The sequence below is a fragment of the Martes martes genome (genome assembly GCF_963455335.1).
Source record: "Martes martes genome assembly, chromosome: 8".
Lineage (NCBI taxonomy): Eukaryota > Metazoa > Chordata > Mammalia > Carnivora > Mustelidae > Martes > Martes martes.
The window spans coordinates 113,684,003-113,710,456 of record NC_137895.1 but is presented as its reverse complement, the minus strand read 5'-3'; the positions used below and the strand labels follow the sequence as shown (position 1 = coordinate 113,710,456).

Sequence of the window (26,454 nt, the reverse complement as noted above, 5' to 3'; positions counted from 1 at the left end):
TTCTGCAAACCGAAGTGTTTCCAAAAGCCTTCTGAGGATTTTGTGTCATGGCTGTGTTCTTATTTTGCAGGTAAGAGACCGCATGAGTGTGGAATCTGTAAAAAGGCATTTAAACACAAACATCATTTGATTGAACACATGCGGTTGCATTCTGGAGAAAAGCCCTATCAATGTGACAAATGTGGGAAGCGTTTCTCACACTCTGGGTCTTATTCTCAACACATGAATCATCGCTACTCCTACTGCAAGCGAGAGGCCGAGGAGCGGGATAGCACGGAGCAGGAAGAGGCGGGACCAGAAGTCCTGGCCAGCGAGCATGCTGGGGCCCGGGCGTCTCCCTCGCAAGCCGACTCTGACGAGAGAGAGAGTCTGACGAGGGAGGAGGATGAAGACAGTGAAAAAGAGGAAGAGGAGGAGGAGGACAAAGAGATGGAAGAACTGCAGGAAGAGAAAGAATGTGAAAAACCACAAGGGGAGGAGGAAGAGGAGGAGGAGGAAGACGAGATGGAGGAGGAGGAGGGGGAAGAGGCAGAGAATGAGGGAGAAGAGGCAAAAACTGAAGGTCTGATGAAGGAAGATGAAGCTGTAAATCAAGCGAGCAGCTTAGAACAAAAAGTGAGCAAGAAGAGTGAGCAGGTGTCTGAAGAAAAAACAAATGAAGCCTAAGCGTTTTTCTAGAAGGAAAATACATTCAAATTGGTAATGAAGTTTGTTCTATATTATACATGCTTTTCATGGAAACGCAGTAACCTGTATACTGTGGTTTCTGTTCACTACTGTGTAAAGTAAAAATTTAAAAAAAATACAAAATACAAAAAAAAAAAAAAAAAACCACACAAAAAAAAAAATCCGGGTGTGCCTGATCTCAGACCTAGTAATTTTTCATGCATTTTTCAAAGTTAGGAACAAGTTTGTAACACGAAGCAGATTAGAAAACTTTAATGACTCGGAAAGCAAAGATTTAACAGGTTAAAGGAAACTGATTAATTAGATAAGCATCTGGCATTGTTTCTTTTTGTCAGTATTAATTATTACTCTTACGTTGGTTTATTCTTAAGCTGTACAATTGGGAGAAATTTTATAATTTTTTATTGGTAAACATATGCTAAATCCGCTTCAGTATTTTATTATGTTTTTTAAAATGTGAGAACTTCTGCACTACAAAATTCCCTTCACAGAGAAGTATAATGCAGTTCCAAACCATGCTGACTACCTTTTATAAATTCAATCTAGAAGGTAGTAATTTCTAATATTTAGACATCATAGTGGAGTATTATCATTTCAAGTGTATTGTTAGCCTTAAGAAAGCAGCCGATAGAAGAACTGAAGTTTCTTACTCATGTGGTTTAAAATGGAGTTCAGAAGATTGTCATTGAGTTCTGATTGCAGGGACTAACAGTGTTAATCCTGGGAAGGGTAGCAGAGTCGTCAGAATCAGTGTTCGTAATTGTGTTTGAGTATGTGGTGACAAATATGAAGGATATGATATGAAGCTTTGTATCTCCTTTGGCCTTAAGCAAGACCTGTGTGCTGTAAGTGCCATTTATCAGTATTTTCAAGGCCCTAACCCGCCTTCGTTCGATGTGTGGCCTACAATAACTAGCATTTGTTGATTTGTTTATTGTATCAAAATTCCAAATAAAACTTAAAACCACTGACTCTGTCAGAGAAACCTAAACACTGGGACATTTCATCCTTTAATTCCTCAGTATTCATTTTATGTTGATTGACTTTCAAAATTTCTCTACAGAAATGAAAGGGAAATTTTCTAATCTGCTCTATCCATGTACTTGCATTTCAGACATGGACATGCCATTGTTATTTGGCTCATAACTGTTTCCAAATGTTAGTTATTATGGACCCAGTTTATTAACAACATTAGCTGATTTTTACCTATCAGTATTATTTTATTTCTTTTAGTTTATAGATCTGTGCAACATTTTTGTACTGTATGTCTTCAAACCTGGCAGTATTAATACCCTTCTTACTGACATGTACTTTTAGTTTTAGAAAACTTTTATATTTATGTGTCTTATTTTTATATTTCTTTATTTATTACACAGTGTAGTGTATAATACTGTAGTTTGTATTAATACAATAATATATTTTAGTATGAAAATTTGGAAAGTTGATAAGATTTAAAGTAGAGATGCAATTGGTTCTCTTGCATTGAGATTTGATTTAACAGTGTTATGTTAACATTTATACTTGCCTTGGACTGTAGAACAGAACTTAAACGGGAATGTATTAGTTTTACAACTACAATCAAGTCATTTTACCTTTACCCAGTTTTTAATATAAAACTCTTAAATTTTGAAATTCACTGTGTGACTAATAGCATGATGCTCTGCAGTTTTATTAAGAGATTAGCCTAACCATAAAACTCTCATCTCCTTAGTAAGCCAAATTAGGATAACCTTATATAAACAGTGTTGGGAACAATGTTTAACATTTTGTGCCAATTTGTTCCTGTATTCATGTATGTAAGTTACAAATCTGATTCTTCATTTTTAAGTTCCTTGTTACACCATGGTCATTTTCTAGTTTTTTACCAGACTCCCCCATCTCACAATAAAATGCATCAACAAGCCTGACCTGCTGTCATTCTGTTCATTATTACCGAGATTTTCTTTGGAAATCTCTCTGTGAAATGGGATATTGCACAGTCATGTTGCACTCAGTTTATCTTGGGCTGAATGTGGGTAACAAACTAAACGTTTTAGACATTCACAACTAAACCATGGACTTCCCTGTGGCCGAATGTTTCTGGGAAGATCAGAGTTGGCAACTAAAGGCTTCCTCAGAGGTTGTTCCATCTTCCTGAAACCCTGACTGCACCCCCTCATGATCTTGTGACTTCTCATCCTCAGGTCACTTCATGAAATCCTGGGTGTAGATGCCTTTCCTCTGTACGTTCCTTGTACCTTTCTTGCCATAGCTCTTACACAGTTGTTTATATTCCCTCCCTACTGGGAATATGAACCATATCTGCCAGAGTCACTCTAACACCCCCAATGCCTAGCAGAGTGCCTGGCACTAGAGGTACAAGAGATTTTATTGAAAGAAAATGTTATTTGCATGTTACTACTCTTTTGCCTCTAATCCAAGAATATGCATATTAAATTATTCCAGCAATCTAGTATTTTTCTTACTCAGGTCCTATTAAACATTTGATATCATAGACAGTAAATTATGCCACCCTTTTCAATAGAGTGCCTTACGATTCTGGTGAGAGAATTTATCTCTAGGTGTCTTTCTGGTGCTTATCCTCCTGGTACATGACACAGGCATTCAAGGCCTATGGAAGTGACCGCTTCTAGTATGAATGATGCGACCAATTCTAGGAGACTCTATTTTAGGACTCACTTCTGTTTCTATGACCCCACATTCCTAAGTACTCATTAACGTCATATTGCTTCATTTCTTCTGTCACTGAGAATAGTTACCCAATGAACAAACTCACCATGTAGGGTTAGGAACTAAGAATAAGTAACCTTTCCTAGGAGGCATTTATACAGCAATCTCTGTAATAATTAGACGCTCAAAGAAGATAGTGCTTGATACATATGGATAAATGGCTAACAAAGGCAGCTAGCCATTATCAGAGAAGTTCTGGAAAGGAAGACAAGTGAACACTTCCCAGTATTTACTTAAATCACGTAACAACAATAGGGTTGTATGTTATTTACTTGTGCCTTGCAAAGGCGCTTCACTACTATTACCAAAATTAATCTTCACAAAATATACATAAAATCTATGTGCCTATGAACACACACAAACACACACACACATATTAGTAGCAGAATAAGGATTTAAACACAGGACTATCTGGCTCTAAATCCAAGTTCTTAACTAGCCTTTATCACATCTCATATAAGAATAGCTCACACTATGTTTAAACTCAAACCTGGCCTTAAAGAATATGAGAAGAAATTGTCAGCAAAACCAACATACTTTTCATAACAGGATGGAAAAAGGAAAAGAGGGGCATGAGATTTTTCAAGTCTGTTTGCAAACTTCAAATTAGCCTTGAAAACATGAAGCTACAGTAAATTAGATTTCTCCTCTTAAGATCAAGGGAGGATGTATCAGGACAATCACAGTATGGACTTTGTCTCTGAACCCTCTGCTTTAATGAACAAATTCATTCCAGTCAACACAGCAGAATATACATTTTTTTTCCAGTAGCACATGGGGCATTCATAAAAAGAAACCATATTATGGGCCATAAAACAACTCTCAAATTCAAAAGAATTGCAAATAAAATGTCTTCTCAGACTGTAAATAAACTATAAATCCATAACAGAAATATATCTATAAAATCCCCAAAAATTATTGGAAATAAGACAAACACATTTTTAAGTAACCCATGGGTTAAAAAACAATTATAAAATAGAGTGAACTAAATGAAAATGAACTATATCAAAACTTCTAGTGTGCAGCAAAAACAGTGCATATAAGAAAATTTATAGTATTACATGCTTATATGAAAAAAATCGAGGGTTCAAGTATTTAATCTTTTACCTTAAGAACTAGAAAAAGAATAAAATTACACCCAAACCAAGCAGAAAGGAGGCAATAATGAAAGACAAATTAATGGCATAGGAAACAGAAAAATCATAAATCAGTGAAAAAATCAATGAAATCAGAATCTGATTCTTCAAAAAGATTAATAAATCAATAAGCCCCAGCCTAGTAAAAAAAGGAGACGCAGATTGCCAATATCAAGAATGAGAGAGAAGACATCTTTGCACATCCTACAGACTAAGGATAAGAATAAAACATGAACTTTATCCCAATGAATTTGACAACTTTGATGACAATTTCTTGAAAGACCCCAAATACCGAAACTCACTAAAGAAGAAATAGCCTCAACAGTCCAATGTCAAAGAAGTTAAATTTCTAGTTAAAAATCTCCCCCACAGACTCCAGGCCCAGACTGCTTCATGGGTGAATTCTACCAAACACATAAGGAAGATATCGTACCAATTCTACATAAACTCAGTGAGAAAATTTCAAAAGGAGAAAACACTTCCCACATTAGTCTGTGAAGCCAGCATTAACCTGATATCAAAACCAGGAAATGACATTACGAGAAATAAAAACTACACACCAACATCTCTCATGAATATTGATGCAAAAATCCTTAATAAAATATTAGGCAATCAATTTGAAGAGTGTATCAAAAGGAAAATATCTCATGACCAAGTGAGATTTATCCCAGGATTGCAAGGTTGATTTGGAATTGAATTCAAAATTCATTTAATGTAAGGCATCATATTTCATCATATTTATAGAAAAAAAAAGAAAGCTCATATAATCATCCCAATAGGCATAAAAGTAGCATCTGACAAAACTCAACATCGAGTCACAAAAATTCTCTGCAATCTAGGAATAGACGATATTTCCTAAACCTAATAAAAGTCATCTCACAAGAAACCTATAGTTAATAACATACTCAATTACAAAAAATTAATTCTTTCTCCTTAAATTATGAACAAGGCAAGAATGTCTGCTCTCACACTTTAATTAAACATTACACCAGAGTTTACACCAGGTGCAACATAACAAGAAAAATAAAAGAAACATGGGTGGGAAAAAAAAGTAAAACTGTATCTGCAGACAGCTTGGTTGTCTATGAGGAAAACAAGGAATTTGCAAAAAAACAACTAGAAATGGTGAGAGCAAGTTTACAGGATACAAGATCATTATACAAAAGTCAATATTCTACTACTTAGTAGTGATGAAAATGGAAATAAAATTTAAAAAAACAGTACAATCAAAAAATGAAATATTTAGGGATAATTCAACAAAATTCATGCACACACCAAAAAAAAACCCTGTGCCCTGAAAACTATAAGACATTGCTGAAAAAAACTAAAGATGCAAAGAAATTAAGAGACATTTCTTCTTTATGGGCTAGAAAATTCAATATATTATGGTGTCAATCCTCCCCAGATTTATCTACTGATTCAATACAATTTCAGTGGAAATCCCAGCCATATAGTTGTAGAAGTGAACATGCAAAAGACTTCAAGTAGGCAAAACAATTTTTAAAAGGAATAAAGTTGGAGGACTTACACTACCTGATTTCTAGAGTTACATAAAGCGAGAGTGACTATAAAGTAGTCAATATAGAATATTATTGGCATGAGAATAAACATATAAATTAAGAAAAACAGGATTGAGAGTTGAGAAGAGACCCACACGTTGACAATCAATTATTGCCAAGATGCCAAGATAACCCATCTTTTCAAAATATAGTACTGGTATAAATATACATAGGCAGGAAAATGAACTTGATCTCTACCTCATACCATACACAGAAATTGTTTTAAAATGTATTATAGACCTAAACATAAGAGCTAAAATTGTAAATCTTGAAAACAAATTCTTTGTAACCTTGGGTTAAGAAGAGATTTCCAAAATAAGACACAAGAAAGATGAATGAATCATAAAGGAAAAGTTGACAAATAGAACTTCATAAAAATTGTAAACTTTTGCCCTGTAAAAGACACTGTTAAGAAAATCAAAAGAGAAGACATAGATTGGGAGAAAACATTTGCAAACATGTATCTATACACCCAAGGGAGATGAAAACATACATCCACACAAAAACCTGTATACCATGTTTATAGCAACATTGTTTATGATAGCTTAAAACTGGAAACAAACCCATTGTCAATCAACTGATGAACAGATAAATATGTTGTACCCATAGAATTAAATATTATTTGACAATAAAAGGAATGAAGTATTGATGCATGCTACAACAGGGATTCACCTTGAGTACTTTATGCTAAGTGAAAGAAGCTAGTCACAAAATACTACATGTTCTCTTATTGCACTCTATGAAATGTCCAAAATAGGAAAATAGGTTAGTGGTTGTCTAGGGCTGGAAGTGGAGAGAAAAAGGATAGTGACTGCTAATGGTATGGGTTTCTTTTGGGGATAATGAAATTGTTCTAAATTAGATTATGGTGATATTTGCACAAGTCTGTGAATATACTAAAGACTATGGAACTGTACACTTCAAATGGGTAACTTTATGGTACATGAATTACATCTCAACAAAACTGTTAAAAATATGTGTATGTAATGTTGAATATATAAAGAGCTATACAACTCAATAATAAGACAAACAACCCAATTTTTTTAAGTAAGCAAAATATTTGAAAAAATAACTTTACCAAGGAAGGTCTAGGGATGAGAAATCACCACAAGGAGCAATGATCAACGTCATTAGTGACTAGAGAAAGTAAAATCAAAACCACAATCTGTATCATTACATACCCAATAGAAGGCTAACATTCATAATTACTAAAATCCAGTGATACCAAATGTTGGCCAAGATATAGAGCAACCAGAATTTCCAGGCATTGATAGTGGGAATTTAAAATAGTACCAACCACTTTTAAAAATATTTTGTCAGTGTTTTCTAAACGCATGCTTAACATACCTAGAAATTCCCTCCTTAATATTTACCCAAGATAAATGAAAACTTATGTTCAAAGACTCATATTAAGATGTTCATAGCAGTTTTAGTCATGAGAGCTGCACCAATGGTATCCCTAATGTCTATAAAACATTGAATTAATAACAATTGAAGTATTTTCATACAATGGAATACCACTCAGCAATAAATAACAACAAACTCATAACAACATGGATGAATTGCAAAAGCAGATACGCTAAGTATAATGTGACTGTTGGCTACAAAGGTATATATATTTGTAAAAATTATAAAAATTATCTTTTCTGATACCAACCTCATATAACCTCTATTTCCTTTATGAATTAAAAGAAGATTAAAACAACAGGTAATTTGCACTGGTTTTGTGTTCTAAGTATGTATTTAGGTGGTGTTGCCTTTGTTTTGGGGCAGTGACTCAATATTTCTGTTATTGGATTGAGTTTCTTTTTAAGTCTTCCAATACTGGAAGGTAGAAAGAAATATCTCTGAAAAGGCAGACATATTGAAGTTAAGTTATAAGTTAAATCTTCTTCCAAGCCATCTGGATCTTCAGCAAATGTTATTTTCTATTATTTATTGGGCTTGTATGTTCCTTTTTATGGTCAAATATACCACATGAAATACAAAATTTACCTTTTTAACCACTTTTAAGTGTACAGTTCAGTGACATTCACAATGTTGTGTGGCCATCACCATTATCTATTTTTCATTACCCTGAAACATTAAACAATAACCCCCACCACCCCATTTCCCTCAACCCCTGTTAACCTTTTATTATATTTTTTTTTGTTTCTATGAATTTGTTGATTCTAGATACCTCATATAAGTGGAATCATGCAATATTTGTCCTTTTGTGTCTGGCTTGCTTCACTTATTATAAAGTCCTCAAAGTCCATCCTTGCTGTAGATTGTATCAGAATTTCATTTCTTTTTAAACCTAATATATTCTATTGTATGTTTATGCCACATGTTTATCCGCTCCTCTGTTGATGTACATTGGGTTGTTTCCACCTTTGGTTATTATGAATAATGCTTCTATGAACATTGGTGTACAAGTATCAGGGTCCCTGCTTTCAATTCTTCGGGCTGTATACCTAAAGGGGAACTTGCTGGATCATATGGTGATTCTATGTTAAACCTTTTGATTAGCTGCCCAACTGTCTTCCACAGTGGAAGACATTTTGTGTTCTGCTAGGCTTGCACAAGCATTCCAATTGCTCCACACCCTTGCCAACATTTCTTTCTGTTTTGTTTTATTTTTTTATAATAACCGTTCTAATGGGCATGAGATGGTATCTATGGTGGTTTTGATTTGCACTGACTCTTGACTTCCCTGCCTTTACCAACAACATACTTCTCCCCCAGCCATCCTCATCCCAATAAAAACCACTGTCACCCACCCAGAGGCTCAGGCCACATTTTCGAATCAAGAAGAAGGCATGAAGGAGGGAGCCTCTTTCCTGTGGAATGTTTCTGGAAGAAACTATCCTTTATTCTCCCCTTTGAAAATGAAAACAGCAGTTTTTATTTTTCTGATTGCTATAAGCATCATTATTTTGGTTACAGATGAACATTTAGCAAGGTAAAAACAAGGTAAAAATCAAGACCTATGAGAAGGAATAGCTGTCTTTAATTCACTCAGTATTTTTCTTCTTTTATTTTTTTACATTAATTTCAGGGGTAGAATTCGGTGATTCATCAGTTGCATGCAACACCCAATTGTCACCATATCAAGTGCCCTCCTTAACATCCATCACCCAGTTACCTCATCCCACTACCCATCTCCCCACCAGCAACCTTCAGTTTCTTCCCCATAGTTAAGAGTCTCTTATGGTTTGTCTTCCTCTCCATTTCTATCTTATTTTTTTTAACCTTCCCTTCCCCATGTTCATCTGTTTTGCTTCTTAAAGTCTACATACGAATGAAATCATATAGTATTTGTCTTTCTCTAATTTATTTTGCTTAACACAATACCCTGTAGTTCCATCATGTCATTGCAAATGGCAAGATTTCATTCTTTTTGATGACTAACATTCCACGGTATATATATATATACCGCATCTTTAGGAAACAATGGATGTTGGTGAGTATGCAGAAGAAAGGGAACCCTCTTAAACTGGTGGTGGGAATGCCAGCTGGGTGCAACCACTCTGGAAAACAGCATAGAGGTCCCTCAAAAAAGTTAAAAATAGAACTATTCTATGATCCAGAAATGCACTACTAGGAATTTACCCAAAGGATACAAACATAGGGATTCTAAGGAGTACCAGTGACCCAGTGTTTATAGCAGCAATGTCCACAATAGCCAAACTGTGGAAAGAGCCCAGATGTCTATCAATAGATAAGTGGTTAATTCACTCAGTATGTAGTGAAATTGAGTTGGAAGGCAGTATGCACAATATTAAGGACAGACCAAATTTCCATGTTCACATCCCAACTTGGTCAGTGATGCACCTAACAGATCCATGATCCTTGGCAAGTTACCTAATATCTTAGAGCCTATTTCCTTCCTGGTAAAATGGAGATGTTGTTAAAAGAACCCACTTTAAAAGGTTGTTATGGTGATTACATGAATTCATACACTGAGAGCTAGTGATCATCTATGTTGATCATCTACATTGAGGTATGTCTTGTGAGGGTGAAGCATGTGTGGAATACCTCATATGTACAGGATATGATCATACACAAGTCCATCCAGGAGAACAAAAGGAAACCTACGGAGCATAGGGTCCCTCCTTTCTCCCCCATGCTTCTCTATCATTTGGGTCTTTTTCTCCATTCTTACAATCAAATCTCATTGTTACCTCTTATCCTATCACAAAGAAACCTTTGGTTCCTCCCAGTTGGATAGACCTAGGTTTAACTCTCAGAATGTGAGGAATCACTACTCAGATTCTTCATTCATAAAATGTATTGAATATGCTCTGTCATGAGAATTAAATGAGAAAATGTGTACAAGTGTTTTGAGCATGTGCTGCACACAGTAGATGCTTAATAAATGGTTTTCCTTTTTTGACGGTTCATCTTCACATGCTGTCCTATTATCTTCCTTAAGGACAACTCTGATTCCATGTCTGACCCATTCCTGTTTGACGATCTTAACTGAATGCATGAATAAATAAGGAAGCGAGAACAGGGAATACAGCACAGCAGGGAAAAATCTATTTTTCCAAGTATGCTCTCTGTGATATTAATGAATGTTGTTGGGGGCAGGGGAGGAATTCCATGGTCAAACAAGTTTAGGAAGTGCTGAACTGAACAAAATTAACAGATGTCTTTAATGTATGACTTCTCAGAGCATTTAAGGTGCTACTTTTGTTTTGTGACTCTCCAAAGAGCAGAGTCCCATGATCCCAAGATTGGTGTTCTGAGGTTGGGAAACATAATTATGAAGAGCACAGAAATTTTCCAGGAGACACGGGGCAAATGAGCTGATTCTCAAAGAATTGTAAGGATTTCAGTAGGCCAAGATGGAAGAAAGAAAAAGAACATTCCAGACAGCTTTTCATAAACTACAGAGACAGGAAGGTACAGAGAAAAGCATGAAAATTGCTTATCTCTAAGGTTCCTATAAGAGCCTAAAGGGCAGGGCCAGAAAGGAAGGTTGTGGGAGAGTTGAATTGCAGACTGGGATACTTGGCCTTTATCATATGATGCTATGAAGGTTTCAGTGCCCAGAACTGAAGGAATAAATGGTGACAAAGGAATCACTGCTTTTAATTATAAAAGCATGCTACATGTGTAATGGTTTGCCAAGAAGAAGTCCATATGCTGCAAAACCAAATGAAGCAATCTCAGGTTTTATAACCAAGGCGATTTGTTTGTCACATTACTAAATCTATAGTCATAATAAGGCTTCTGTCATGCTTAATGTTCTAGCTTGCAATAAGTGTCATGGGAAAGAATCTATTAAAACCCTATTAGGATGAACAAATTATTTTTTTCAACTTCTTCAGAACAGAAGCTATAAATCACTTCCTCTCAATTTCTTGGCTCAGAACTGCAGCCTACATGCACATGTTTGGGGCAGCTGAAGTTCGTGTATTTTAAGCAAACCTGAAGCTTATTCACTTCAACAAACTGAGGGTTTTGGAGGGGAGGGGCCTACGGGTTGGGTGAGCCAGGTGGTGGGTATTATGGAGGGCACGTATTGCATGGAGCACTGGGTGTGATGCATAAACAATGAATGCTGGAACACTGAAAAGAAATAAAATAAAAAAATAAAATAAAATAAAAAGAAATATTTAGTGCTTGTGGATATCATCTTTCAACCAAAAATGGCACGTCGTAGACACAAGTGCCGATGCGTGTACACCATTTCCTCCTTAAATCAAGGCTATCATCTGCGTTGCTGCTGACTTTGGCTCTTAAGAAAGACTGGTTGCTGCAGATCAGAAATTTCCTAATCAGCACCTTTTCACTCAAATTAAATGAAAAATATATTAATTTTCGTTATTAAATAATGGGAAAGTTGAACAAATTTTGCTCCAACTCTAACATTTTCCCTTGGATTATATCATCACCCCAAAGAACCATTTTTTTTCCTTGTGATAAGAACTTTTTAAGACTTATTTCTCTTAACAAACTGATGGATGCCAGGAGGGAGGTGGGTGGGGGGTGAGATAAATGCTGGGATTAAAGAGTGCACTTGTGATGAGTGCTGGGTGATGTATGAAATTGGTGAATCACTATATTGTACACCTGAAACTCATAAAACACAGGGCATTAACTATCCTGGAATTTAAAATTCCATTACAAAATAATTTCATAAAAAATAAAATTAAGTGTTTATTCATGCACACACACAAAAAGATTTACTCTCTTAGCCACTTTTAAATATGTAATACAGTACTATTAACTATAACCATAATACCATACATTACATCTCCATGACATTTATCTTATAACTTGTAAGTTTGTACCTTTTGACTCCCTTCATCCAAAGAATTATTTCAAATTTAATTTTTTTCTATTTTAAACTGCAACATTTTGAGTTTTAATTATTTCAAATCAATGTAAGAACAATTCCAAACTCTTCCAAAGACAATATTTGTTATGGCACTTGCAGTAAGGGAGAAGTGTTTCCTGAGGGTATGTTCACTTATTAAAATCTGTCTCTGTAGTTTTTCTCCGGATGCAAATAAGATTTATATCTTGCAATTTGTCTTTTATTTTTTTCCAGCTGTAATTCATACCCCTTTTAGTTAATAACCTAGTGCTCATTCTCAACACTACTCTATCTAAAACATACAACCAACCCCACTATTAGAGACTTGACTAGAGGAATTCCTGGATGTATTTATTTTTCTTTCTCTTCACTCAGTCACACTGGCTCCCTGCGCTAGGACCTTTGTTCATACTGCACTCCCCTCCCCCTCCCACCATATAAAATGCCCTTCTTTCTCCTCCTCACCAGATGAAGTCTTGTCATTTGCAAAGAGAAAATTTCCTTGCCAACCATCAAGTCAGTGCTCCTTGTATCACTTCCCATAGCCATTCTCCACTCCTTAGAACTTACCATAGGTGTAATTTTTGTGTTTATGTGATCATTTGATAGTAGCCTGATTTCCCCTAGATCCTAATCTCCCTGAGAAAAAGGGATCTGGACTCTTTCTTCTATCATATATGACATGAAATTATATTTAACTTACATACTTTAAAACCTTTAATATGACCCCCAAGAAGTTGTCTGATTTGGAAAAGTCCCAAAGAAAATTGAAAAGAGGACAAGAATTACCAAAAATTGGGAAAGGTTTTGCTAATTTTTAGAGAAAATTAAATCTGCTTTGGCCAATACAAATTGGATGAATCTGCCTAATCAGAGAAACATACCTCTGGCACAACTATCCAAGATAAAAAGAGATGATGTAAATCAAATCCTGAATTAAAGGAAGATTAACTATGACACAACAGAGATAAAACAGCAATAAAAATATTAAGAACCCAACCATTAACAAGTGTAGAAAATATAGACGAAATGAATAAATTCTGGAAAGATATAAAATACAAAAAAAAAGGTGCAAGAAGAAAGAAATATTGAGTAGACCAATAATTATTAGGGAAATTAAGGTTTCTAAAAAGTACCTGGACCTAAAGGGTATTGCTATGGATTCAATGTTTTTTCCTCCCAAAATTCATGTGTTGAAGCTGAATCCCCAGTGTGATGGTATTTAGAGACGGGGTCTTTGGAAGGTGGTTAGATCGGGAGGGTGGAGCCTTCATGATGAGATTAGTGTCCTTATAAAAAAGACTCCCAGAGAGCTCCCTTACTCTCTTTCTTCCATGGGGAGAGTACAGCATGAAAATGGCTATTCATGAACCAGGTAGCAGATCTTCATCAGACAGCGAATCTATTGGCACTTTGATCTTGGACTTCCCAGCCTCCAGCACTATGAGAAATAAGTGTTTGTTGTTTATGTCACCCAGTCTATGGTATTTTTGCTATAGCAACCTGGATTAAGACAGTTATTATGCATGCATTCTATCAAAGGAATAGATAATCCCTCTTGTCTACTTGATTTTGAAATTGATTAATGAGAGCACAAGAAAAATAACTGTTCTTTCTTTCCATGAACCTGAACAAAATATTAGCTAACCAATGGGTATTGGCAATGTGACAGCATCAATAAAAGGTTATCCTGGAAATTTAAGCATGAGTTAGCATCAGGAAAGCAGCCACATTACTGGCTAAGGTAAATCATATTATTATAACACTACTTGCAGGTAAGTACTAGGTAACATTCAACACCTGTCAATGATTTTTATTCAAAAAAGAACTCAAAAAAGTATGAATGTAAGAATCCTGGGGACCTGGGTTAAGTGGGTTAAGCCTCTGCCTTCAGCTCAGGCTATGATCCCAGGGTCCTGGGATCAAGCCCCACATCGGGCTCTCTGCTCAGCGGGGTGCCTGCTTCTCCCTCTCTCTCTGCCTGCCTCTCTGCCTACTTTTGATCTCTGTCTGTCAAGTAAATAAATAAAGTTTAAAAAAAAGAATGTCTTCTTATTTTGACAAAATCTAAATGGAAAAAGAAGACATACTTAGTCAACAAAAATACCTAACTTAAGAGGAAAGCTTAAATATTCCCTTAAGGATTGGAAATGGCCACCATCATCCTTACTACCTCATATAAATTCTCAGGTACTGGCAATCATTCCGAGACAAAAAAATAAATAAATAAATGAAAGAAATAAGAACTAAAAGAATCCAAAGAGGAGAGATAAAAGAGTCTTTATTTGCAAATTTGATAATCTACATAGAAAACCCAACAGGACCATTAGATGAATCATAATAAGAGAGTTTACCAATATTGTAAGGTAAAATATCAACTCCCAAAAATGAATTTTGTTCTTCAACTATGAGAGCCGACCTAAAAATAAAATAGAAAAGAAGATAGAATTCACAATAGTTACAAAGACTATAATGTACATAGAAATTAAAATTGTAAATAATGTAAAAAATATATTATTAATTGTTACAAAAGAAAATCCAAATAAATGGTGAGATATACAATGCTCATGGATGGATGAGTTAACATTAAAATCACTTGTTCTCTAATTAAGCTATAAATTGAATGCCTGATAAAATTCCAGCTGGATTATTTGAGGGGTTCAAAAATTCTACTATAAATTATTTACAGAAAAATTAAAATGCACAGAAAGAAAAGTCAATTTTGAAAAGGAAGAACAAAAAGTCGAGAAATCCATCCTATTGTACACTGACACAATCCAAAACAACTAATAAAACTTTGGCAGTGGTAGAGGTACATGCTCATAGACAAAGGGAACAGAAAAGTGGCTCTGAAACAAATACAACTGATCCTCATTTATGGTGGATCCCATATTCTTAAATCTGCCCACTCACTAAAATCTATTTGTAACCCCAAAATCAATATTCTCAATGTCTCAGTGGTTATTTGAGACTGGATGTACATGTCCATAGCCATGGCAAACAAGGCAATACTCTGTCTTCTCATATTGTAAGGGTCTTGTTGGCCAGAGGGAGAGATTTCCTTGTGGGCTTGGGTTGACCCTGCCCCTCCCAGAGGAACTTGCTTGCAGGCCCCGCATATGGGGGCGGGCCAGGCTGGATGGAGACATCCAATCAGTGGGGCATGCATATATTTGCTATTGAGTTGGAATTCAATTGGCCACCCGTATTGCTGACCGAGCATGACTGTGCAATTTTCCCTGTGTGTTGTAATCTCATTGGCCACCTGTGTGGGGGCCGGGCTCAACCACCTCTATAAAGGTTAGTCTGTGAGGCAGGGGAGTAATAGTGGTAGTGGTGGTAGTCATCGGGAGCGGCATCCGGAGTGGCCCCCACCGGGCAGCGGCAGTCGTCAGGGTCAGTGTCCTGGTCATCCTCACCTCTTTGTAAGAGACGGCCCGACTGGTCGTTTTGATTTTCGATGCTTGGCGTGAAATAAAGCTTCGCTCAACTTTCGCTTTGCATCAGTCTTGTTCCTTTGATCACGGACCCTAACAATTTCAGCGCTCATATTTTAAGCAAACGTCCTATGGTCTATTCAGTGCCACATTTTTTATATTTCTGTGGGGTTTTTTGGTTGATATCAATGTTTAAAATGGTCCATAGGTGTAGTGCTGAAGTACTATCTAGTGGTCCTAAGCAAGAAAGTTGTGTTTTATGAAATATATACATATATATATATATATATATATACATGTGTATATATATATATATATAGAGAGAGAGAGAGAGATCTTTTTGATAAATTTTTTCAGGTATTTGTGAGGATGCTGTTGGCCATGATGATTTCAATGTTAAAGACCCAACAATACAATATGTCCACAAAAAAGGCAAGGAAATTTGCTAAACTGTACATGAGGCTGCTCAGGAATGTATTACAGTAACATCCAGACTGCATGATGAAGTGATGGTGGGTGGGAAGGCAGTTATATTTGTGGACTCACTAGATGACCATCTATAAGAAAAGCATGGTAGATAGCACTATTGTGAGACATTAAAGCCAAAGACGTTTACTATCACATTTTACCCAGGGACAGAGGATGCTGAATCCTTCTTGACTGGTACTGGATGGCTTGCAAGTTTCAAAAAGCAATACAGTCTGAAAAATGTTGAACGTGCAGGAGGGAAGTTTCGCAGACTAAGAGGCTGCAGAAGAATTTTTAAAATACCTGCTAAGTATTATGCAGGAAGGGTTCTATGTGGAAGAGCAGGTTCTCAACGCAGACAAGACCATCCTGTTTTATGAGGATGTTAGCAAATGAACCTATAGAATGTGAGTGGCCTCCAAAGCCCCTGGTTGTAAATCATTCAAAGATAACAAATTTAATTATTTGTGATAAATAGATCTTAAACAAGTTGTTTCTAAACAGAAACACCTACAGAACAAGGTTCTGTGTGGATGGGTTGTTGAAAACCTTGTGATCAGAGGCACAAAGAAACATGACCTTGTATTTCCCTAGGAACAATGGTTCCCCATTCACTGATTTTGTATCAGTTTAATACTATTCACTAATTCAGCAGCAGAAGATAACTACAGTGAGTAATGAGAATCTGACTGTGTGTGTTGTTATATTAATGAAAGAGGGAGTCCGTTAGCCTGAGGTGGATCTGATGCCTTAGCACCCTACTTAGGGAACCAACACCTAAGCCTATAAATACCTCAAGGTCATGAAACCGAAATGCTAGGTATGACCATCACAAAGAGCCAACTAGTCTTTAAGCTACAGCCGATCAAATAATTTTCATTCTTTGCTTCTGAACCTATGCCCTTCTCCCAGCTCCTATCAGGACCCTAACCTTTTTGGCTTGGTGCTGCCCTATTCAAATCGACTTTTGCTCGAATAAACTTAAAAATTTTAACATGCCTTATTTTCTTTTAACAGTGTGTATGTGTGCATGTTTAATATAAAATAAACTTGGCACCACAAGTGAATGGGAAGAGGACAGATGATTTAGGAGGTGGAGCTGAGTAAATTGAATCACCACATGGAAAGATAAAACTAAATTCCTATTTATATGATTTGTAAAAATTGATCCAGAGGAGTTAAAGACAATTGAATTTTGTGGGGAAAAACTAGAAGGCTAACAGAAGAAAATGTAGGAGAGTATCTCTGACTTAGGGACAGAAAAGGACTTCTTAAACAAGGCCCAAAAAGAATGAAGCATAAAGTAAAAGAATTAAAATATTTGACTACAAAGAATTGAAGATTTCTTTATCATAAGAGATAATTAACATATAACAGACTAGGAAAAGATATTTTCTCTATCTAAGACAATGCTAGGGAAATAATGTCCAGAATATGCAAGAAATCCCTGGAAATCAACAAGAAAAAAACAACAGAAAATCCTATAGAAGATACAGTTCATATTCACTATGGAGTATTATGCCTCCATCAGAAAGGATGACTACCCAACTTTTGTATCAACATGGACAGGTCTGGAGGAGATTACGCTGAGTGAAATAAGTCAAGCAGAGAGAGTCAATTATCATACGGTTTCACATACTTATGGAGCATAAGGAATAACGTGGAGGACCTTGGGAGAAGGAGAGGAGAAGTGAGTTGGGGGAAATCGGAGGGGGAGACAAACCATGAGAGACTGTGGACTCTGAAAAACAAACTGAGGGTTTTGGAGGGGAGGGTGGGGGGGGTTGGGTGAGCCTGGTGGTGGGTATTAAGGAGGGCACGTATTACATGGAGCACTGGGTGTGGTGCATAAACAATGAATTTTAGAACACTGAAAAAAATAAAAATTAAAAAATTTAAATTTAAATTAAAAAAAAAGAAAATCCTATAGAAAAGTTTGGAAATGGGTATGAATGGGCACTTTATAAATGGGAAATCCAAGTGACTAGGAAAAATATAAAGAGATGCACAAACTCACAGTCAAAAAAACGCAAATGTAAACACAAAGAGCATTCATCAGACGAGGGGGATAAAGTCAAAACAGGTCAAATCAAATGAGACTAAGAACATGAAAAAAAGTGCAAAAACAGAAATACTCATATACTGCTAATGGGAAGGTAAACCAGCCCAGCCATCCTGCCAATATGTAGTCAGGTTAGGTATGCCCATTTACTGACCTACCAGACCCACCTCTGAGTATAAAACCCAGAGAAATTCCCATAGAGGTCTTTCCTGATGGTGGGTAGGAAGCAGTTCACAGAGTCGTTTATGGTCTCAAGGAGCTCAGAAATCTCTGTTGATTTCTGTAAGAATAAGCAAGAAACTATGTGGAAGTCATATTTCTTAATGCTGTGTAGTTTAGAAGCTACAAAATCAATCTGCTTACCACAATGGGAGGAGGTATTAAAAACAGGGTTGAGTGGCAAAAAAAAAAAAAAAAAAAGGAAAAAGAAAGAAAGAAAAGAAAATCAGAAATACATACAGTATCATATATTTTATAAAGCTGCATTTATATGGTGGCCCTAAAATCTGAAAACATGAATAATATTTTATTGTTATGCATATCGAACTGCCTTGACTATTTTTCCTAGAGTATAATACAGGCACAAATTTATTTAGTATAAATCAGAGGCACAAGTCATCAAAACCAGCACAGGATAGACATACGTGCAGGGATGGTAAAATGCTGGGATGATGCATTCCTTGAGATTCTGCCTGAACTATGCATTTGTTAACGAGGGGTCACACACCGAGCATACCATGCATTATTAATATCAATAAACCATTTATCATGTACATTTAATGATGTGTCCAGACTTCATAGACACAGGATGTCTGTGGGCATATCAAATACAGGAATGTACATGCCTATGACAAATGCAAGATTGGGAGTTAGGATGGTGGACAAAGGAAGAGAAAAGTCTAACAAGATGTTTTTCGCATGGACTGATGAGAAAAGTATGCTGTATACTGAAGGTGATCAACTCAACCCTTCGTCTGTCAGCCTAAAACCTGGATGCAGCCAAGTGTGACAGTTATGCTGAAAGTGGACTTGCCCTGTCACTCCTGGACACAGGATTGAGCTCTTTGGTTTTCACATGGGTTTTTTTTGGTTTTACTTTTTTTTTTTTTTTTTTAATCACTGCTACTACACACTTCAGAAAGAAACACAGGCAAAAATATTTGTGATGTCGGGATAGATCAAAATGTCTCCAAGGTGATACCAAAAGGCCAATCCAAAAACGAAAGAATGGGTAAATGGGATTTGGTCAAAATTAAAGCTTTTGCTCTTTAAAAGACATCACTAAGAAAATGAGGGGCGCCTGGGTGGCTCAGTGAGTTAAAGCCTCTGCCTTCGGCTCAGGTCATGATCCCAGGGTCCTGGGATCAAGCCCCGCATAGGGGCTCTCTGCTCAGCGGGGAGCCTGCTTCCCTTCCTCTCTCTCTGCCTGCCTCTCTCCTTATTTGTGATCTCTATCTGTCAAATAAATAAATTAAAAAAAAAAAAGACCTCAGCTCTAAAAGACATCACTAAGAAAATGAGAGGACAAAACGTGAACTGGGAGAAAATACTTGCAAATCGTGTATCTGATAAAGGTCTGATGCAGAAAATATTCGAAGAACTCAAAACTCACAAAACCACCCAACTGGAAAGGATAGAGAACGTATCCAAACAGATCTTTTATTAGAGGAAATATATAGATGGCAAGTGAGCAGAGGCAAGCATGCTTAACATCACAAGTCGTTAGGAAGATCAAAGTCATGACAAAGGGCTCCGGGCATCGGGGCCTCTGCAACACAGGGCCCAAAAGAGCTACTGAGGATTGGAAATGAAATCGTGCAGTGACCAGCCACCACACTCAGGGGTGTAATGAGGGCTTTGCTTGTGCTGAGGCAGGTTTCCAGCTTTGCCACAGGCGACACATGTCCATCTGTGTTTGGCCTGACTTGGCCTGGCTCCCCATGGTGAGGCCTCGCCATCCAGGACGGGGATCTTCTATTCATGCCTCGGTAGCTTTGGGGCAGATTGCTGCCCCCAGCAGCCCCGTCCACTAGGATGGCCGCGGCCAGACCACCCTGTGATGGGGTCCACTTAACACCAAAGACTGCGGGGAGTCCCAGCAGGAACTGGATAGAGAGGCACTGGGATTCAGAACTCCAAGGTGGGCACCAGGTAGGGACAGCATGACCTTCAACAGGCCACTCGGCCTCTCCAGACCTCGGTGTCCTCATCTGTGCTCTGCATGGGGAGGGGGACGGTCTTTATGAGGAAACGAGAACCTGTATCTGAAAGCAATTAAAATTAGGACATGACAAGAATATAAACTATTTCCCAAGGTCCCTTCCAGGCCCAAGCTCTATGTTTCTGCAAAATCCAGACTCAGAAAGGCCAGCAGCTTGGTGACTCACCAGAGGAAGAGCAGGCAGCACAGCAGGAGGAAGGAGCTGGGTGTCCACAGGCCGTCTTCCCACTGCAAACGCACATGGCCATCCCAGTGGCTGACGTGGCACTGTGGAGAAATGGAAGCATATCACAGCTTCTGACAGTCCTCGGCGTCTGAGACCCATCCTTAAGGAGCTGGGGATATTTTCCTGTTAGCCCATTGACCCCTCAGATCCAAATCCATCACTGGATTCTATCTTCCTGGTCCAGCAACATCAGAAAACAGTCCATCATGGCTGCCGTCATGCATGGAGGACTGCAGGGCAGCCAGCACACTCGGAGCAGAAGAACACAGCACACACTGGGCTTGTCCATCTCTCACAGCAAGACCACCACCAAGGGGACCAACCTTCCAACTTCCCAGCACTGAGGGACGCGGCATTGCCATGGAGAGCCTGAGGCCAGGCAAGTCAAGAATGGGAGGCTCTGAGGAGGCCATCACAGGGGTCTGGCTGACCTCCAGCTGAGGAGGCAGGGCCAGTGAGGGACAGACACCGTGTCATCCTCAATGGCCGTTCTCTCCATAAAGATAGCAGTGGAAAAGTGAGTGCCTTCAGGTGGAGAAGAGAGACTTCTAAAAGGGGCTGAGGCCAAGGGTATGGTTAACAAGGGAAGACAGGGAGGCTGTGGACACCTACCCAGATCCCCCATGCCAGGCTGCAAGGTGAGAAGGCCCAGAAAGTTCTTAGCCCCCTGGAAAGAGACTCTCAATCTTGTTTTCGTTTACATGGAACTTTTCCCTTGAGCTCTCTGAGTGAGTTAACTCAATCTGTCCAGTCATGACTTCTCGAGGCACTTGCCCTGAGTTTGGTCATATCTTTATGTTGAAAGGAATCGTGTGGTTATTCAGTTTTGGGCACTGACCTTTTTTCTAGCCACATCCCTGAGGGCTGCCTACTTTCACAGAGCCGCTGGAGGTCGATGACTAAAAGGGGAACTCGGCCGCCCAGGGTCTGTGTCTCCATTTCTTTCAATCATTTCCCCTCTGGGGCAAACCTAGGAAAAAAAAAAAAAAACAGTGGCTGTGGCTGGTTGGGGAGCAGAAATGCCAGAGGCCCCAGGGGGCTCGCAATCCTCTGATCTCTCAGCCTCCCTCACTCAGTTCTGAGATTTATCCAGAAAAAGCACTTTCCTGTCCGTCTGTGGAATGATTATATAAATGTAACATTTCATCTACATCAGCTCCTGGAGGCTTTGGCATCAGATTGACTTTAATGCTGAAGGAACAGAACGCAATCCATTTAGGGGACCAGGAACATCTCAAAAATATCCTTTCTTCCCGTTCCAGCTGCGCCATGATGACATTTACACAAAATGAGATAAGATAATAACATTTTTTGAGAACCTCTCTTCTCCGGCTCTGTGCCACAGAATGAAATTAGCTCAATTTAATTACACATAACGAATGGCTGTGCTCATCTCCGGAGTGTGCAGCAATCCCGAGAGTCCTTTGTGGGCTCCCGGCCTCCACCCACCCCCATGAGACCATCTGGGGGGGCCCTGACATGTCTCCCTTAGGGCCATCCCCAAAAGGGAAGGAGCTGTGATCCAGGCGTCCTCTGCTGTTTGTTTATCTTGGTGACGGTTGCTAGGCCAGCCAGTGGCTTGTGATGATGATGGCCTGGAGCAGAACTGTGATGTTACAGAAATAAAAGGGCCCCAGAGAGCTCCCAGGGTCAGGGCTCCAGCCCACTGCCCCAGGGCCACAGCCGTTCCCTTGGGACAACCCACAGGCTTCTCATCCCTCCCGGCCTCGCCCCAGGAAGCCAGGGGGGTAAACACACAGCTAATGCCCCCAAGTCCTCCAAATCTGGGGGCCGGGGCAGATGCGTGTCCTGGGGACCCCTTCTGCTTGAACTACAGCCGCTCTTGGATCACAAAAGATGTTGGGTTCTTGAGCCCAGTTATTTCTGGCCCCTGGCCTGTCTGTGAGCTTACGGTGTCTCTACATTTGCCCAGCGCTATTTATCTAGCACTTTCTGGGGCAGCCCCTGATAGGTGCCTGGAGTTCAGAAATAAGGAGACACAGTCCCCGCCCTTCAGGGAGCTCAGACTCCAATGACTGGAACGGACAAGATACCCGCTGCTCCCGCCCCACAACGATCCAGGACTAAAACCTGGAAGGTTTTGCCCCCTTCCTCGTCCAAATTCAGAACATCTTTAGATACAACAGCTTTCTGAGTTGCTCAGCAAAACATACAAGACAGCTTCTGGCCTTTGGCTTCACCCTGACAGGCACAAAGTCAGCACTTCCCAAAATGTGAGAAAAACAACAGCTAAATATAAGCTCTGGAGTAAGGAAGGGTGGGTCTGTGGGAATGAGGTGTCCCGAGGCAGCGCAAGTCACAGGCAGAGAAAAAGGTGAGATGCCGAAGATTTGGGTCTGGCTTGCAGTCCCGGCCCTGCCAACGGGGACACCCCGGCTGAGCAAGGCTGACCATCTGCCAGCAGCCCACTAGAGCAGACAGGCCCAAGCGAGGAAGGCAGGTTCTTGAATTGCGGTTAGGGAGAGTGAATGACTTTGATTTGTCTGTGCACAGTGACAGCAGCCATTTCACTAGAAGACACGAGATGCGCAGGACCCCTCGAGAGGAGACGAAGTGCCCTCCTCTCTCCAGCTGCGTGGGTCATTTTCTCTTGCTGGCTGTGAGTAAAATTGCTCGGATAATGGTCCGTTTGTGCCGTATGTCCAGGATGCAATTGTAAGCGTGGGGGCGTCGGGGCGGGGGGTGGGGGGGAAGGGGGCGGGGCGCGAGGTGCAAGGGGAGGGTGCATTGCCTTCTTCCGGGAGGTAGGAACCTCGGAAGTGGAGATTCCAGGAATCCAGGAAGCAAAGTGACTTTCTGGAGGGGAGTGGTGGCTGCCTGCCAGAGGCTGATCTGACATTGTTACGCACCAACCCTCCCGGGCACTGGACTGAACGCCCCCCCAGCAGGAAAACAGGATGCCCTGCAAAGTGCTGAGCATGGACAAGAATTGGCCGCTCTTCCCCAACATCCTTCCCCTTTCCCTGCTGAGACAGAAGGAATACAGGTGGGGGTGAACACCAGGCTTCTGTGAAGGGGAAATGGGGGGCCCCGTGGCACTGGAGGGGAAGGCAAAGGTTTGGAGGGGGAGGGGTGAGTCAGTTCCGGGCTCAGCAGTCCACCAGCTAGAGGTCTTCCATTCTCAGTCCCCAGTCTGTAAATGGGGCTGAAGGCTCCAGACATGCCAGCCCTCTCCCTGCCTTGGCCAGCTGGAAGATGGGTGATGCTTGTCACTGTCCAGCCCCACACGTCCCCTGTGTCTAGATGGAGGAGGAAGAGAAGAGCAGGAGCAGCTCCTGCTTCTTCACCCTTAGCTGTGGCTGGCCCCCAGCTGCCCCAAACCATGCAAAACCCTCCTCCGCCCTCCCCTACCATTGTGCGCCCAGAAATCGCAAGCCTGGGTGGCCACCCTGTGAGCATCTCCAAGATGCAAATTGGAACCAACAAAGACACCCTAAGTGAAAAAAACCCAGAGATGCTGGCCAAGTGCAGGACCGTGGGTGAAGGGAATGGCTCAGGGGTCCTGGCCATGGGTTCTAGTCCCCAGACCCTCCCCTACCTTCCTCAGTGAACTTGGCCAAGACATGCTTTCCTTGAGCCTCAGTTTCCTTGTCTGGACCACGGGGAGTAGGCTTTGTAAGCACAGCCCATGAAAGATGGCTTTGTTAGTCCAGGCTGCAGGCTTCGCACTCAAGGTGCCTGTGGGGCTGGGATGTCCCCGAGGCACCGCCACCCCAGCCTGGCCACGGGGCTGCGAGGGTTCATGTCCCTTGTAGGATGCCCAGACCCATTCTCCTCCCCCTATTAATCTTCATTACAGTCCTTCCCAGGCCAGGTCGGCTCTTTATTCCATAGGCACTGTGATCTCTCCTGCTTCTCGGCAAAAGCAGAGGGGTCCTCCGCTCTTCTTCCCCAAGAGCAGGTAGAAGGAAGCACTTCCTCGGCCACTAGACCAGGCAACAACCTGTTCCTGGAAATCATGCTATCTGCTCTCCGTCCTTCTCCCTCTCTCTCCTTTTCCTTCCAACTGCAAGGGGGAATGCCGTCCAGGGCCCCATCATTCTCATCTGCGACCCACGAGCCTGCAAATTACCGAAGTCTTTCCATAAAGCGACAAGGTAGAATCTATTGCAATTTCAATTGTACATATCCTTGAATTAAGTATCCTACAAAAAGACTACCCAAGGATGTGTGCACAAAGTTGTTTCTTGCAACATTATAGTGACAATAAGAGGAAATAAGCTATCTATCTCACTGGGGAGTGGTAGAAGAAATTATAGTGCCTCCAACTAAGAAATCCATGTTATGAGATCTGCAGTTACTAAAAAGAACAGTTTAGAGCCACATATACCAATAAACAGATTCACTGTATATTGGAAATAAGCAAATTGTAGAAAAAAATTGTATATAGAATGATCTCATTTAAAACAAAATTAAAAGTGGACAAGGAGAGAGAAAACTTCGCATATTTTTTAATGACTCTCAAGGAAGATGTGAAAGAATGCACATCAAACTGTTAACATGAGTTTCAGGTCAGGGGGCAAGGGGCGGGTGCCTAGAGGTCTTTCTTTACATATCTTTGTATCACTTAATTTGTTATTAGCAAGTATTTGAAATTTTGTGCAATTGATATAATAGAAAGTTTTATGAGAAAAAACGTGGCAGAGGCTGATTGCTGTCCCCTCACTAATAATTCACTCTTTATTCCACTGTAATAGACCTGTCCATAGTCACCTGAGTTTGTGGTCACATTTCTCTGCCTTCCTGTAGCCAATGGAGTGGAAAGAAGGATGTGTGCAACATCTGGGACAAGATTCCTTAAAGAAAGGGTCATGCCCCTCCTTCCAGTGTCCTCCATCCTGCTCTAGGGACATTGACTAACCTTGGACCTGCAGGTGCAGGACCGTACCCCCAGATGGCTGAGCAGGTACTATCCACACTGCCCTCAAGTGCCATCATCTAGGCTTTTACAGCAAAGGGAAAGAACCCTGATCTTGTTTCAGCCACTGTTATTTGGGATCTCTTTCACATGCAGCCAGATAAATCCTCCCAACTATAGGAAGTGAAGAAACTAGACTCCTATCCTTATCATCGGAGATCCTGCCATGATGTCGCACTGCCATGATGGGGACGAATCCAGGATCTTGACATGCTAGTGGGGGACAGAGAGAAGCTTGCAAACCCGAGCTGCTCGGAGATCCACTGCAGGGTCACACAGCTGGCACAGGGGCCCGGGATGCAGGATTCTCTCTTGCTGGAATGGTACGCGGTACCCGGCCCGAAGCTGTGCCGCCTTCACTTCCCGCTGCGGGACCTCCTTGGAACAGAAGCTTGGTGAGCACAGGGATGCCGGGGGCCAAGAACAGGCGCTGGAAGAGTCCTGGGCAGGAATGGGCAGCTCTGTCCTCCCAACGTGAGTCTAGATGGGGCAGCAGCTCCCTTCCCTTGCTTCTCAGAGTGCAGCATTTTACCAGCACTTCACTGCCTGGGTCTTGGAGGTCAGACCTCCTGGAAGGAAAGGCAGTCCTGCAGTGAGTTCTGGCAAAAACTGAGCTTTCGCTCCTCTCTCGGCTGTTCCTCACCCCTGCCGTGGGAAAGACATGGATTCTTTTCCAAGG

General features: G+C 40.2%; 1 protein-coding gene across 4 annotated transcripts in view; it reads left to right on the top strand.

Annotated features, from left to right (window-relative positions):
• Positions 1-2,594, top strand: part of ZEB1 (zinc finger E-box binding homeobox 1) — a 179,703-nt gene extending 177,109 nt beyond the window's left edge. For all 4 annotated transcript variants that reach the window (XM_080810375.1, XM_080810373.1, XM_080810374.1 and 1 more), the window contains exon 9: positions 71-2,594. In XM_080810375.1, coding sequence (XP_080666501.1) covers positions 71-666 — 596 coding nt within the window. In that variant the 3' untranslated portion in view covers positions 667-2,594. The remainder of the gene's footprint in view (positions 1-70) is intronic.
• The last annotated feature ends 23,860 nt before the right edge of the window (positions 2,595-26,454 follow it).